The sequence below is a fragment of the Apostichopus japonicus genome, chromosome 20 (genome assembly GCF_037975245.1).
Source record: "Apostichopus japonicus isolate 1M-3 chromosome 20, ASM3797524v1, whole genome shotgun sequence".
Taxonomy (NCBI): Eukaryota; Metazoa; Echinodermata; class Holothuroidea; order Aspidochirotida; family Stichopodidae; genus Apostichopus; species Apostichopus japonicus.
Genome location: NC_092580.1, coordinates 18,189,624 through 18,206,817, shown reverse-complemented (window position 1 = coordinate 18,206,817; position 17,194 = coordinate 18,189,624). Strand labels below are relative to the sequence as shown.

At 38.1% G+C, this 17,194-nt stretch overlaps 1 protein-coding gene across 1 annotated transcript; it reads left to right on the top strand.

The window, feature by feature from the left end:
* Positions 1 to 857: 857 nt before the first annotated feature.
* Positions 858 to 15,933, top strand: LOC139961654 (uncharacterized). Its single transcript, XM_071961020.1, has 5 exons — positions 858 to 1,127; positions 2,231 to 2,510; positions 3,136 to 3,510; positions 8,814 to 9,000; positions 14,544 to 15,933. Exons 2-5 carry the CDS (start codon positions 2,313 to 2,315, stop codon positions 14,681 to 14,683), a joined length of 900 nt encoding a protein of 299 aa, XP_071817121.1. The 5' UTR covers positions 858 to 1,127; positions 2,231 to 2,312; the 3' UTR covers positions 14,684 to 15,933.
* The last annotated feature ends 1,261 nt before the right edge of the window (positions 15,934 to 17,194 follow it).

The window sequence follows — 17,194 nt, the reverse complement described above, 5'->3', positions numbered from 1 at the left end:
GTTTATACGTTTTTTCCAAATGTCAACTTTTAGCTAACATGATCGACAAGTCATATATCGATGCACTACTACAGAAAAAAAATCCTTTGGTTTCTCTTCAAAATTCGTACAATTCTATATGCAAAGTGGATGCATATGAGGATATAATTGTATGAAATATGAAGGAAAAACAAACATTTCTTGTCAATGTACGTCTTTGAAATCATGCCTATCTGCTACAAGCTCCTTCAGTTTGTAACATAATGTGAAAGTTTCGACCAGCAATGTTTGAAACAGAATTTATAAGAATATCATATATACAAATTTCACTTATAAGGTGTTTAAGCAAATTTCTCTGATACAGGCCAAAAACTAAACTAACTTAGCTCTCAACTGCGACTAATAATTTACGTCAAATTAATATATAATAATTCATCAAACGAAACGAGCACATTATTAGCTGATTGCACCATTACTATACACACACACAACAAATCAAACAAGATAAACATTCTTCTAAGAAGGTGTATATTAATTCATAATGCGTCAATCAATATGAAATGTGCCTTATATTTACACGTGATTATCATACACAAATCCGAACTTGTTGATTGAAAAGTTCAGATTCCATATGTGATGTGTAGTATAGACCATATGGACGCGGAGATAATTATATTTCTTAATAAACACAGCCCTGGCAGGCAACAGGCTTGACGTGTTTCCAAGTTAGACATATGATATAAATTAACCGGCCATAAACATCAACTTGAAGGTAATAACAATCGTAAACTGACGGTTGCTAATGAAGCAGTCCTTGTTAGAACGGTTGCTAGGGAAGGGTCGCGCACCTCAATCAATGATAGTTAGTGAGCTGCACTACTGACTAGCGCATGTGCTATGATATGGTACCGTACATTGTTCATGGATACCGTATGACTTATTCATATTCGCATACGTTTCAGCTGTACCGTACGACGTCCATTTGATAAACTGTGTAGTTCTTTGCATGACCTGTTCAAGTTCACAGAAAGATCGGAAAATTGGATTTTACGGAGTATTTCACATATTGGATCCGGAGACACTGGATACAATATTTTTAAATATATTGTATAAACATATAAGCCAGGTATACGGATGAACAAGGGCTGGTAAGTTTACGGTACCTATTAATATGTTTACAGCCCGCTTACATATCACCGCTATAGAGTGACGTATTGATCTATGTAATAACTATGTAAACAAGTTCACAATCATGCGAGAAAAAAACAAAAAGATAATGAGCTGTATAGTGTATATTTAGTGAAATGGAAAATTAACTTTGAACCTGTTTTACTGGTACCCATAGAAGGCTTATGATGCAACTGGTTTTCAATAATTGCGTCACAATAGCTAGGCCTATATAAGAATTAGACAAAAAATATTTCAAACAAATTACATTAGGCCACAAACCAGTGTTCAGTGTGCTTGAAACGAAGGTTGTACAAACAAAGGAATAACGTAACAGGAAATTAGGCAGTCAATCCCTTTACAACATCAATGTCCATAATTAATTAGCTATTGTTCATTCATAAATGTAACTAGAATTAAGAAAAGAATAGTGATGGATTTTGATGAGAATTGCAGTTTTGTTTGCATGATTTCTAATGCCTTTACGGGTGTTTATAGAGTTAGGACAATGTTGTTTCTATAGGTTCCCTAGACCTTATAGAGTTCTGTTGCAAAGAGGCAGTGTGCATGGGGAAATCCATGTTTTGTTGAAAGTGTCATTTACCGAGGCATATATAATGCAGCATTTTCTGTCTCTTATATTGCAAGTGATCCGTCAAGGTTGAGTATTTTGGCATTTTTATTAATATTCGTAATTCTAACATATACTACCACCAAGCATGTGATAATTCTTATTGTTTGCTGCCTTGTAGTGCTTTGTTATCCGAGTTCTCTGTGCGAGCTATATATGTTATACCCATCAGTATAATGACGTAATAATAAAGGAAGACGTCCTGCTTTCTAAATATAACCTGTTTGACGCAGTTGAGAAAATGTTAGCTAATTATATGAAACCTGTTATGAAGATTCAAAGTGACATCCAGACTAAATGAAAGGAAAATGTTTAGAGAAAACGACGAGAAAAGCTCTTAGTGATTTGCGTCTGCTTTTCGTCAGTGAAAACTTAAAACCAGCAGTAAATAATATATACTATGAGCAGATTGAGGTGTCATATCTCTTTGTAAATTCTATTCCATCTCTAAAGATTGTTTCATTAAGCAAGAGAAGACGTCATTCCGAAAAGTGCACTTCGTTTTAAATTGGTCTTGAACTAGTTCCATATCGCCATGGCGACAACAGATCCAGCGACAAAAATCCAATTCGTACAGGAGGCAACCGTGCAGTTGAAGGAAGAGATAGGAAAGATGCGAAATGGGGAATACAAGAAACTATATAGCCAAACCAGAAGCTTCATTGATGCGTTACAACGTTCACCGAATGGACAAAATACCACCTATGGTCCTAGCGTTGTTTCCATACAGCAGGTAGGAAAACTGAAGGTTGAAATCGACAACAAATCTATATGGTAAAGAAATGACATCATGTAGCAATTTAGTATTCATTATAAAAAAGTGAGGGTAGGTGATATCTTTTAAACAACTTTCTTAACCCTCCCCCCACCCCAATCCACCCCTTCCACACTACGAAGACAATCTGTCAAAGCATAACTGCATAATTGTACATATCCGTTCTATACATTAAAAATATAGAGAAATTATGGATCACACAGGAATAAATGATCCTCTATAAAAGTCAAGCTCCGAAGTCTCTTCTCCGACTCATATGGCCTTCCCGTGCCCCCCCCCCCCATGTATAGTCTTTACCGGGCCACATCTTTTTCCTTAATTATCCATGAAACTTACAATCATGCATACAGTGTTACCGAACTTACTGGCAAAGTTCCGCTCATCATCTGATGTTTTGTCCTTCCTAACATCTCTATATTTTAGTGTTATGATGGTGGAAGACACAATTACTCCCCCCCCCCCATACACACCCCCTCCTAGTTCATACCACCCACCTAATGACATAAGATGTAATAAGATAAAACATAAATATTCTTAGTCTTTGTTTCGAAGAACCTTTCATGATTCCTTTTGATTTATAAAGGTTCGAGAATGTTTGGAACATTCCAAAAGTTTAGACGGCGAGGAACGGATCACTCATTTTACAATTCTTTTGGAATGTTTTCTGTCGCTTATGGGGAAACTCCAGGAACTGGTTCAACGAGTAAACGACTGGATTCGTGAGCCTATTAATGAACTTACTGTCCACGACAAACAGTGGGAAACAAACAGTAACATTTTGAAAGAGACTGAATTCTGGGCACGATTTGTGGATGAAAATAACGAATTCACTGATCTCCATAAGTTCAAGACTTTGGAGAAGTTTCGAGGACTAAACACCGGAGAAGTCGCTTTGTGGGGCGCCGTGGTGAATCTTGTACCAGTTTTGATGAAAACAGCAGAAGATATTTCAAAGTTGGTAAGTATACATATATTATTATGGTTTCTTCACTAGTAAGTAGTAGCACCTGTAGGCTAAACATGGTCGTCTGCAGATAATAAAAAAACTAGTCAAGCACATTTCGGTCGGGTTTCCTATGATTGTTAAACTAGTTTCGGTAACCCTATAGCGAGAGATCACATTTATTGGTTCCTTGTTGTACAATCGTAGGCCTACTTCAATTTTCCAGGAGGGAGGGGGGTAGGGGTGAGGGGTTGCAACCGTTGTTTTTTCCAATGAATGTACTTCAGCCACTATATGACTGATCAGGGGATCAAGTGAAGTCTGGAGTAAACGTAGTGGTGCAGCTACGGATGGGAGGGGGTTTATCCCCCAACTATATGTTGTTCGCGTAACAACATGTCAGAAAATTTTGTTTTATAGAAAATAGGTTATGCCGGCCCCAACAGAAAAGTGTTGGGCCCCTAAAAGATAAAGTCTATCTCCGCCCAAGTAAAAGTATAGTTTGATACAAACGGAACTCGTAGCTCTTCATCCGGGAAAAGTATACACGAACCGCATCTGGAACTTTTGTGGAAAAAAAACTGAAAAGTGTAGGCCTATTGTGCGCTTCCATAGGGCCTACATACGAGACAAATGTTTGAGTTTATGATCGAAAGGGTTAGGGGTGGCAAAGTTTCACTGGGAGACAAGAAGTGAACGTTTTCAGTGAGATATAATCATTCAATTTATTTACGGTCTTCGAACGATTCCTTCACGTCGTCCAAAAAAAGGCACTTAGTCTATATCCAACCATGTAGCTAGCTCTATGATCCAACTGATCCAACATTACAACATTTTTTTGTTAAACCAGTCTGGTGTAAAAATTAAACACATATCTGACTGTAATCGCGTTAGCCTACAACAGGAGAAAATCGTTAACTTTCGAACGACAAAAGATGCCTAATTGTTTCTTATGTTAGTCAATAACAGCCCTTGAACCGCAGTCGGATGACTGTTACACAAGTCACGATATTGATTACCAAATCCACCTGTAGCGTTGTCAAGGTGTTGGGGTCAGAGGTAATGACGCACACTATAGTGCAGTACTGTATATATATATTGTTTGTGTTTATATTGCATAGGCCTCTAGCTTGTACCAAAAGGATACTTCGGTAAGTGACGCTCAATTTAATCAATTTTGTTGTACAGCTTGGTGTATTTTAATACCGTTTCTTTATATATTGTTTCATTAATTTATGCGTTTTGGCACCTAGCCTCCTTATCAGTTTATGTATTTTTTTTCATCATGCATACTTCAATGGATTTCGCGAAACTGATAACTTTCATAGGCTGGGGTGCACACCGGTGGTGTGTCACTATAGTGATTGTGTTATTGTGGCCTACCGATCTGAAGATACTTATTCAATTATTCAACCAGGTCACTGCGTAATTTTAGCGGTATAATTGTTAAGATTGGAAGTCGATAGTTGGCCTTTTTATATTCCATCCATGCTAAACCACATTCACGTGTTATCATTTGCACTTCATATCACATTTCTGAAAGTCTAGGCCTATCTTTCCAAAAACGTTGGTGAGACGGCGTAGCTTATATATATGTAGTGGGGCGTGAAGAGGGGTTATGGAATGGGTACATATAAATTGTCTTCGCACTGAAAAGAGTTGGAATGGAAAAAAAAGAGAAGAAGAAGCGACTGAGATACAGTATTTAAGAAACTTTTTTTTGTAAACAATACCTAGCCTGAAGGCTTATGAGTTATGCAGTTGTCAATGTGATGCTGCAACTGCATGTCTAGGTATTCATCTCTGTAATGTTAATATGGGTTTAACATTGATTTAGGATGAAATTCCTTTCATATCAATACGTTTAACACCATGATGACCTAAGGTAGGGTATCTCCCTAACAATATAAACATTTGCTGACGCAGGGGGTGTGGGTTGAGATGGGCCATTAATTTTTCTTGACACTCAAAATGAATTAAATTTCCCGATTTTACCTATATACCGAAGGTGGGGGGGGGGGGGATGGGGGCAAGTAGGTTTGGGGTTAGTGTAGACCAGGCCTAGCGCTAGCCTATGCTTCAATCGGTCATGAAGACGACTCAAGTTTGGGGAAGAAATTGTCCCAAACCGCAAATTACGGTAATTTGTAAATTATAGGCTTCAGAACAATTTTATATCAGTGAAGCCTTTCAAGCAGTTTCATATCGTAGGCATTTATGTTACCTACAAAATGTTAGAAACACAAGTTAACAAGTATTGAAGCATTAATCAATAGCGTCCTCTAATAACGTCTCTATGACCCGAGCCATTGCTCTGTCTGTGGTAGGCATTTTTCGGCAATCATGTACAAGGTTATTATTCTACTAACAATTCCTTGAAATTAATAAACCTGACAATACGGTTGGCATAAGTGGGATCGGTATGTTAAGATTATATTTTCGCACATATTAATTTTCTGCCGTTTCGACATTGCATATGCCTGTAATGGTAACAATCTTCAGTAGCCTATTGTTATTTGCACTCGAGTCCATGGGTTCAAGGACTTGGACTCTTCTATGCCTAATCAGAACTCGGACTTGGACACTCAGGAATCGAAGTCTCGGGTCGAGAACAACTAGACCAAGAAAATTGAACCCCCTGTATAATGCACTTACCCTGAATTACGTTTAATACATCAAATCGTCACAAAGATGATTCTGTTTTGTCTATAGATTGCAAGTAAAATAATGATTGAAAGGTTTCAAAGTATATCGGTATATTCTATATAATAATTCAATTTTTCTAAGAAGTGACTCAGATTTAGCACCCAAAAAGTTAATACGGGCGAGGCCTATCCGTTTATAAGATATAAGAATCTTTATTGGCCATAAAAGGAATTGGAGTTCACTCCATCTCAGTATAACATACATAAAACAGTCATAAATACATCAAAACATATGATTTATAATATATACATTTCTTAAGACAATAAAAAATCCATGTACTGGCATATAAAAAGAAGAAAAACCCTATTTCCTACAAAACTCATTGGCAAGGCTAAGAATGGCCCTTGGCAAGAACGAACGTCTGTATCTTTCTGTCCGGCATCTGATGACAATTGGCCTGCCAGTTCGACTGCTATACTCAACCTGATTTCCTAGAGGATGTTCCGACGACGTAATTGACATAATATTTCTTTTAGTTACCCTGACAAGCAGCTCATCTACTGATCTGAGATCATCAGACCGGCAAACTCGCCTCGCTTTTCTAACAAGTGTATTCATCTTAGCCATGTCTCTAGCAGTCGTATCGCCACCCCATGCAGCCAAGCAGAATGTAATAATGGTCTCGATGGCCGCATTGTAAACAAAGAAATGAGAGAGGCGTCTAGTCTGAATAAATTGAGCTTCCGTAGAAAGAACATACGTTGATTAGTTTTGGCCAGGACAGTATTAACATGTTCACCCCACTCTAATTTATCAGTAATGGAAACTCCCAGATACTTATAAGAATGGACTTGTTCTACTTGGCTCGTTCCTTATTTCAGTTCTCTCTAGTTGGTGCCCCCTACACCGGAAATCAACAACAAGCTCCTTTGTTTTAGACACATTCAGTTGTAATCTGTTTTCGTCACACCAATTCGTAAAGGTGGATATTTCATGCCTATACCCGGTTTCGTCACCATTCTTCTCAATAAGACCTAAAATGCATGTGTCGTCAGCAAATTTAACAATATGCGTGTTGGGTTGTGTGCTGCGACAGTCAGAAGTATAGAGGGTGAAAAGAACGGGTGATAAAACACAACCTTGTGGGGCACCAGTATTCATCACAATATCGCTAGAAACTCTGCCATTCACAAATACTCTCTGTGTCCTATTTGTCAGGAAGTCCAACACCCACTTTGTCAGATTATAGTTGATTCCATAACCACACATTTTGTCAACTAAGATGTGTGGAAGGATGGTGTTGAATGCAGATGAAAAATCTACAAATAGGACTCTAGCAAAATTACCAGGACTGTCCAAGTGCCTATACATGGAGTCATTGTTGCAGTTATTGCTGCTATATAAAGTTAAGCATAAATTAGTCGACAGCAGCTGTTTACTCAACAGCAGCTAAACCAGCCTTCATGATCATGGTAGGATTGGGCGGTTGAGAGCTGACGTGGGCAGAGGGGGGGGGGAGGGGTCGACAGCCTTGAGACAGGGTTAAGCATATTTTATAATAGCAGGTACGCGCATACATAATGTTAGGTATAAAGACGGTAACATTGCAATGGGGTACCTGTTTCGCAATACCGTAACTTAACGGCTTTGCCGTAACTTAATCGCGATGTGGCAACTTACATGATCACCATGTGATATAGCTTTGCGGTACTAACGGAAGAATTTTGTGAAATATCTTAATGCAAATGTCGCTAGTCCAGATGTACTCCAAATATACACCTTTACACGTTATGTAATCTAGTGGTTTGCACAGGATTACCAAAGTTGAACGGGCTAAATTTAAAATACTAACTACTGAGTTAGGTGCATCATTAAAACTTAACGGACGGGCGTCCTGCACGGAACAGTGGCGTAAGTTAAAAAAATCCCCGACTGATGCCGGTACAGCTATAAGTGACGATGGAGGTGTTGGAAGGACGTGGTGGGGTGGGGGGCGCATCCACACTCCACTGGTACATTTAACACCGTCATTTTATTTAAGGGGAGAAAAGCAAAGAAACATATTCTGTTAGAACCTCGAAGTTATAGTATTTCAAGTCAATAATATAGTTAAGGAAACTATAGTACCAGGACTTAATTGGAACGACTGCGAAAAGTATTCAGCATTCCTATATTCAAAAGGCCGTCTACAACAGGGTTCCTAAGAAGAAAAATACATGATATAAGAACCAGAGCCCATCACATTGTAAGGAGAGACCTGCAGGAAGATCTTAAATTCATGTTGACCGTCGTCAAACGTTTTGGACTATACATATATCCAAGAAATAAAGATAAATTAAGCAAAGAAATTCTTTAGCTCAACTACGGGCGCAACTATGTATTACCCCCCCCCCCCACCCACAAACATTCCCGCTGACATTTACAAAAAATATTACAAAAATGTTTGCGGTTTAACCTAAAAAAATTGAAAGTCCTCGATGGCGTTTCAATTATTGCAAAATAAAGCATCGCTTTCTATCTAAGTATCACCCATTTTGCTTTGACCCTTTCCCCGAACGACCTAACATCCCCCTCCCCCCTCATTCCCGAGTACGCAAAGGTGGCTGTCTGCCACTATTTACCGAATAACAAGTTGATGAATTGATTTTACCCCCGTTTCTGTCATATTGCAGGCTACTAAGTGGATCAACATAACTTACAAAATCGGAATGGGTATCTACAACGAAGCCACACGAGAGGCAATGGCAAAGACATCCAGAAAGAACTCGGCAGAGCGGACACCAAAACAAGCATCTTCAGAGAAGAAGAGGACTCCTCCTGCCCAAAGAGAGGCAGGAAAGAAACCACCAAAGACTTACGGTATGTAATATTAGTCCATCGCAGTGAACACAGATGGCGTTGGGGGGGGGGGGAGGTGGGGGATTTGTCTTAAGGCCGCTATATTCAATCAATATGAAAAAATGAAATAGCATGTCTGCAGATGCATCATAGCCAACATAATCACATCAACCTATTTTAACATTATAAACTGAAGGTGAAACGTGTTAATATCTATTATTATTTTGTGTTATCATTAAGGATTATTTTGAGCGCGTGCTTTGCAACAGTATGTGTCAGTGGCCATTACCAAAAATGGTGACAATGCGTTGAACTTTGAAAATATTGTGTGGAGTTGAGATATTTCTGTAAGCACAAAATGACTTTGATGCGCATAACATAATTACCAAACTATTTCGCATAACTTATGGTGCAGCGCCATCTTTAAGTTTGATTGATCGTCAATGTTTTACAATCCTTCATTCGTCGAATGGTTCATGGACGTTCACTCGGAGTATGATATACAGCCAATAGTTCTACAGATAAACTGATGCTTGGCTGCCCTCTATATGCCAACAGGGTGAACGATTTCTCGGAGGTTTTGTCCAAAATAAAGCACTAAAAGGCCTCGAAAAAAGATATTAGCCCGAAAGCGCTCTCGTATTTGTAATTGCGAGGGGTACTATCATATTCACTTCCCTCATACAAGGTCTCCAGAAAACCTGACATTTTAAAGACCGTTTGATACCGAGTCTCATTATAAGATCGTTTATGGACTTACTTGAACGACATTTACATCCCTTTTCGGCCAACATTTTGCCGATGCGTTTGCTTTCGTTTTCCATCGAATGTGTATCTTCAGGGAGTCCAAACACTCATGATGAGGCTTACTATACATTGACTAAGATAAATCGCTCCCTATTCCCTAACCTTGTCAATATAGCTCTTATAATTTAAAGAAACCTTCACGTAGCTGGGTTTTTTTATTTTCCTATGTTTCCCTTTCAAACTTAGCATGAACACCTCAGGTGATGCTTAAAAGATAAAAGAATGTGTGTGATAGGTTTTTTTTTTATTTAGATATGAAAGCTTTCTAAACACTTTCTGAAACAGTTCCGTCAGTCGCTGATGCAAATGAAGAACTATAAAACGGCTGAAATGTTACTCTAGGGCATATATGGAAAAAATCTGCGTCTTAAATGCATTATCCTCCTTGTGTGTCATTGGTGATAGACTGGCTAGGTTTTTTTTATATGCAGCGTCAGTCGTGTATACGTGCTGCACCGTATAGAGCGCGTAGGTTATATGCATATCGTACCAATACTTCCATGCATTTACAAAGCACGCAATTGTATATTATTCATAAATATGCACGAACTTTTAAATGACTAATTGAAATTGATAACTTTTAACATGTTATCACGTGTTCATAGTAATCTTTTATGGCCAACATTATGTTTTCTCCCCCATTACAGCCTTTGGAGGCAGATGAATAATAACTTCAAGAAGAATTTATATTCACAAGCCCAGCGCATGCACGTTTAACGATAAAGTGAAGGATACCAGTTACGGTTGCAATAATGATAACGATAAAAGTAACGACAATTGTAATAATTAATATTGATAACGATATCGATAGTGATGGTTATAACGATAGTTCAATAACACTGTTAACGATGGCATCATACCGCTTGTGACGAGGGTAACGATAGTTGTATTAATATTGATAACGACACAGATAGTGATGACGATAAGAATAGTTTATTATAATATTGATAACGATACCCGTATTGATGACGATAACGATAATTGTAATAATATTGATAACGATACCGATTGTGACGACGATAACGAAACTTGTAATAATATTGATAACGTTACCCGTATTGATGATGATAATGATAGTTGTAATAACATTGATTACGATACATAAAGACGATAACGATAATGCTGATGGTATTGCTAAATATACCGATAGTGATGACGATAATGATAATTGCAATAATATTATAACGATACCCGTATTAATGACGATAATTATACTTGTAATAACGTTGATTTATAGTCATGATGATAATGAAAGTTGTAATAATATTGATAACGATTCCCGTATTGATGACGATAATGATAGTTATAATTACATTGATTACGATGCCTTATGACGATAACGATAATGTTGATGGTATTGCTAACGACACCGATAGTGATGACGATAACGATAATGTTGATCTATATCGATAACACTATTGATGACGATAATTCTATAGTAACATTGATAACGATATCGATAATGTTAGTTTGCCAACTATTATTCTAAGTTTGTCATATTCACACATGAAGCAACATATTATAAACATGGTATCGCGTGTTATCGAAATAAACTATCTGAACAAGTATAGTGTCTTACCACATGTGTGTTCAACGCTCGCCCAAATAGAGTCTTCATCGATTACATGCACGCGTTAAGACAGATTTTGCTAACTGTAGTAAGGTTTGACTCTTTTAAGTACATCCCCACTTACATTTTCACAATCCGTGTTAAACATACGTTTTCTCCTCAATTTACAGTTTCTGTTAACAGTTTTATCCGTTAAATTAAGCTTAAATCAGTGCATCAAACTCTTAGCTACGCGTGTAGGTAACATGCGCCGTCATCTTCCATAACAAAGTTGATAAAATAGAAGAAAAAAATAGACCATCATCATCATTTGCCTCTAACAAGCCCTTCTATCCAACCACACAACTTTTTAAAAAATGTATTATAATTTTTGTCTTCCCTCCTCTCTTTTTTTCTTTTTGCATATTTCTTCTTTTCTTGAGCCCCATGTTCTAGTCATTCATACTAATAAGATCTTTGAATATCACTAATGAATATGTAGGGTTCCCCCCCCCCCCCACTATATAGACACTTGAAGTAAAGACATTAACTTTGTATGGCGTCAGTACAAAAATTTCCGAGGTGTCTCGAGAATTAAATGACCGAAATTTTAATTTGGAAGGGACCTGACCATGTGACGTTTTGAGCAAGCAAACAGATTTACGACGAAGCACTCATAGTTGATAAGAGCTCTGAATTGTTGAGTTCGTTTGCCTCGAAAGATAAACAAAGACAAGCAGAAATCCTTTAGGACAGTATTGAATATCTGCTAACGTGCAGGGAAGCAGGCTGTCATAAAGGGGTTTTTTTTTAAATATTTTTTTTATTTTTTATATCTACACCAGTTTTCCGTAGTATGGCTATCTGCTCGTACGTGGTAGTATAGTTGTAACAGGAAAACCTTCTGGTTCGTGATGAGAGGCTGGAAGTAATACTTACATGATGACATAAGTAGAAATTCTGTAGAATGGTATGAACGTACGGTATGCTATACAACCTTTGTGCACGAGCTGATAATACATGTGTGTGAGTCTTGATGTCTTAGTACATGGGTACGTATCTCCTTGACGTGTGAAAACAAGTTTATATGCATAACTTTGCATAAGTTTGAAATATAAGAACAAGGGATTGCATAGCCTCGGAGTATAATTCAAAGGTTTGTACAGCCTCTTGAAGTGTGAGAAACAGGTATATGTTTATGGCTTCGAAGTGTGCAAAAAAGGGCGTGTATAACCTTGAGATATGAGTAAAGGGGTATGCATAGCCTTGAAGTTTATGGTATGCATAGTCAAGTATGGGCGCAATTGTATGCATAGACTTGAGGCGTGAGTAAATGGGTATATGCGTAACCTGAAGTGTGGGCGCGATGGTATACGCATAGCCTTGAAGTGTGACGGCAGCGACATGTATATATTTGGAAGAGTGAATGCAATGATAATTGCGCGCATTAATACGTGAGCACAAGGGCATATACGCACAGAGCTATGAAACATGTTTTCAACATTTTAAGTGCATGGGAGGCGTACCTACAACACCACGACCCTACCCGGGATGCAAGTACAAGAAGTGCATGGAAGGCGCGCAGATAAGTAATCCGGCGATTATAAAACGACCAACACGTAATGCTAAGCAGAATTAAGTGCACTGACTTTGAAATACTTACAGATTGTACAAGATTCACGAGTGGCACTGTACCATGACACTCCCCCCAAAAAAGAAGGAAAAAAAGATCTAGGGTATAATATTAAAGGAATCAAGTGTCTTAGCGGCATTAGAATTATCTGCCTCTGTATTCCAAATATCACTACAAGTGTCTGAAACTTTGGTTGTTTATAATTCGATACAATTTCGAGCACTTAGCGTAAGGCAATTAGGTCTAATAACAACAAATTAATTTCTCCATTTGTTCCTTTTCTTTGCAAAACCCTATTTTTCCCCCTTCAAATTACAACTATCGAAGATATATACTCGTCATAAACTCATACAAATACCGCTTAGTCGGATTGTAGGACAAGTTCATACAATATATAAGCTTGTACTATACCCTCGACTCACTCTAGACAGTATCGGGGTTTGCTCGGCATGATATAGCCCTAAATTCATGTTGCGGGTCTTTTTATATCCTATAGAGCTGTTACGTTGCTGCAATGGTCTGTGGGTTGTCGTTCCCTTTCACTGATCGGACCCCCTGAGGCCGGCTAAAAATAGCAGTCGGCGTATATAGATACACTGCAGAGGAGGAAGCTGGTGAATATTACTAATCAACGAAGTACATGCTATTGTATAGATCTCATCATGGACGAAAGAAAATGCGCCAATAAAATGCAATGTTTTCATTATCTGTGTGATTCCAACACATGTTTGAGTTTTCAGGAGGGGGAGGGGAGGCAGACGTCAGAGTATGTTCCACTGATACCCCCCCTCCCCCCCCCCGCTTCGCAGCGTCGGGGCCCTGATTTCATCGCCCTAACTTTTCATAATATATATATATATATAAATTGGCCTACTTGTTACATTATAATCCGTTAATATTCTCTGCATAATGAACTTGCTGTTGTCGTTGAGAGTTGTGTAAATTTTCAATGCAAAGATTTTAATGACATGTTCGGTGGCTCAGCGGGATAATCATCCCTTTTGACATTGAGAGACTGATCACTGACGTCAACTTTTTATGACTGCCAATCGATCAATTAGGGCCCCAACTGACAGGGTTTGTGCGCGTGTGTTATGTATGTGTGTGTGTAATTGCTGCAGGTATGTTTAATGGCAGGGAACATTTGTACGACCGCAACATATACTTTAGTGTGTAGAGTTATTAGTGCTTGAAGTCTCAAAGTACAACTGGTGATTGGTTGGTTCCGTATCTGTAAGCAGCAGTGAGTTTTTTACTCCCAGGTACAATCGATACTACGGTAACATTCCATGTTGAAACTAACTTATTCATGTAATGACATGCAAATGCTCTCAAGGGTTCGCTTTGGTGGCGGTAAATGCCTTTCATTATGGAGGACATTGTCGAGGAGGGGAGGGGAAGGGATAGTAGGGAGGGGATGGTAGGGAGGGGGAGGGGGTTTATTGTGATAGAGGGTTGTTGCGATAGGCTGCTGATACTTTAATTGCTTATTCGTCTGATCATAATCAGGATCAAAGGGATTGGCAATTATATATTTATAATATATGTTAATTCGTATTCTCTCCTTTCTTACAGCCGACCGTTGTGATGAGAAGTTTAAAGGCAGGATATCACTTTTAGAGCGCCCTCCTTGGAAGCCTTCATCCACACACCCTCATAACCTTTACCCCCAACTACACATTCACCTCCAGGACCCAAAGACGTACTCAGTTTAATGAGGATCTCTCTCAAGGAGTAGACGATGGTAACCTTCATCAGTGTTCATGCAGATTCATACAGATTTAGTTGAAACATATCGCAATTAGTCAAACTTTATTGAAATTACTACGGGTTTAAGGATCTAGACCTACACCTGCTTACACGGTGTGTGGACCTATTCGCAGACCTGTATAATCGGTATGTGGACCTGTTCGCAGACCTCTATAATCGGTGTGCAGATCAGTTCGTAGACCTGCATAGTCGGTATGTGGATCTGTTCGCAGACCTATATAATCGATGTGTGGACCTATTCGCAGACCTGTATAATCGGTATGTGGACCTGTTCGCAGACCTCTATAATCGGTGTGTGAACCTGTTCGCAGACCTCTATAATCGGTATGCAGATCAGTTCGTAGACCTGCATAGTCGGTATGTGGATCTGTTCGCAGACCTATATAATCGATGTGTGGACCTGTTCGCAGACCTGTCAGTATAATCGGTGTGTGGACCTATTCGCAGACCTATATAATCTGTGTGTGGACCCTGTTCACCGACCTGTATAATCGGTATGCGGACCTGTTCGTTACTTGTGTAATCGATGTGTGAACCTGTTCGCATATCTATATAATCAGGATGCGGATCTATTCCTACGGAAGGTTTAGCATACACGGCTTACTGATCGGTACGGTTAACTGTATAAACACTGTAAAGGCATTTGTAGGTAGATATTTTATTATATTCGGATTTGTACATTAATCTGGCCAAAGCTCCCGTCGGAATCACCGAGCAGTTTTCTAGGATCACATGAACTTCAGAATAATCGACAATATTTATTAGACTATATAGTGGCTGAGTGTATGTTTGAAATGTTGGTTGAAATCGCATATTACATACCGGGATTGTTGTACGAATACACTAGCGTGGAGTCCGTGTACAAGTTGACCCCTCCCCTCTCCCTGGTAGTAGAACGAAGCTTTAAGCTCGAGTATGCAAGTAGTTAATCTTGTACTAGTATATGTTTATTCGGTACTAGATTTCCAAATACATTCGAGTACAAATCACTGAGGTATCCCACAAGTATATGAGTACAGCTAACTATGCTGGAGTGCAACGAGTACGAGTATGTACTCACTACAAGTCCGCCTATGTTTATATATTTCTTGTATATTTTCTTTACTGATCGCTATTAAAACTCTCATAGCAATGCTGTTCAGTAGCTTTACTAGTGAACTTATATTTTACATAACAAAGCATACAAATATATATATATATATATATATATATATATATATATATATATATATATATATATATATATATATATATACTTAAAATTGTTGGAAACATTAATTACATTCTATTTATACCATTCAACACAATTTAGTTAATTTGATTATGTTATAACTAGTAATGTATCATAGTCCTACAAGTGTTGTGGACTGTGGCCAATGACCGCTGGACTCGAGTCACAATTTGCTTTTTCTTGTGTGACTTGACATGACTTGCAGACAAATGACTCTTGACATGACTGGCGATAAAATCAAGTGACTTGCGACTTGAGTTGCATATAAGTGACTTGGTGTAGAATAACGTTCAGTTTTTGTGCAATGCTCGAAATTAATGTTGTCAAATTTACTTGCCTAATAGCATTGCAGCTGGAGTCCAATGATACAGATCATCCACCGGGACCGCAGCATCGATCATTTCACAAAGGTGCATAAGCTGTTGATTTGCGTTAGGCCTATACTTATCTAGTATGAATATGACATGTGACTTGACTTAAGCAAAATAACTTGTGACTTGATTTCGGCTTGAGTAGAACTGACATGTCACTTGACTTGACTAAGAAATGAATTGGTTTACAACACTGCTACAGATATCTTTCAATTCGCTGACGTATTAACGTATGGCATGTTTACGAATGTGGCAGTGTATATATTTCAGCTCAGTGGGTGTAATATAATTTTCGAATGCTATATTTTCAACCGAGTGTGAGATGCTAACCATCTTATCTAGATCATGATGAAAAATTGTATTACATTGGAACGTTATAACCTTAACTTGATAATAAATGTATTGTTACCATTCTGTCAGTATAGATAGTGCAGTAGAATATTGTCTGATAAACTAAACTAAAAAACAATGGTTGTGTTTCTCTTTATTTCGTGGCTTAATGTCAATTGCCAATCTTTTTTTTCAGCTTCGTACAATGAATATCATAAGTTACGCGTTCATACAACTACTTGCCAATTCAACCCTACATGCTTTGTACCTGCTTTGCTCTGTTCAAGCTTCAAATTACATTGTTTTTTGTTTTACTTCATTAACAAGGTGTGCCTATATATATATATATATATATATATATATATATATATATATATATATATATATATACATACATACATACATATAAACATATATATAAGCTTACTCTCCCAGTGAGCCATCTTCCGTTTCCTACTTCCCCGAGGAGGCAACCTTTAGACATTCGGTTAAACTTAAGGATGTATATTTATACATTTAGCCTT

Excerpts from the sequence above, each read along its gene's own strand:
- LOC139961654 (XM_071961020.1), top strand. The coding sequence starts at position 2,313 with ATGGCGACAACAGATCCAGCGACAAAAATCCAATTCGTACAGGAGGCA. Across the intron at positions 3,511-8,813 it reads CAGAAGATATTTCAAAGTTG|GCTACTAAGTGGATCAACAT; the intron begins GTAAGTATACAT and ends GTCATATTGCAG. Across the intron at positions 9,001-14,543 it reads GAAACCACCAAAGACTTACG|CCGACCGTTGTGATGAGAAG; the intron begins GTATGTAATATT and ends CCTTTCTTACAG.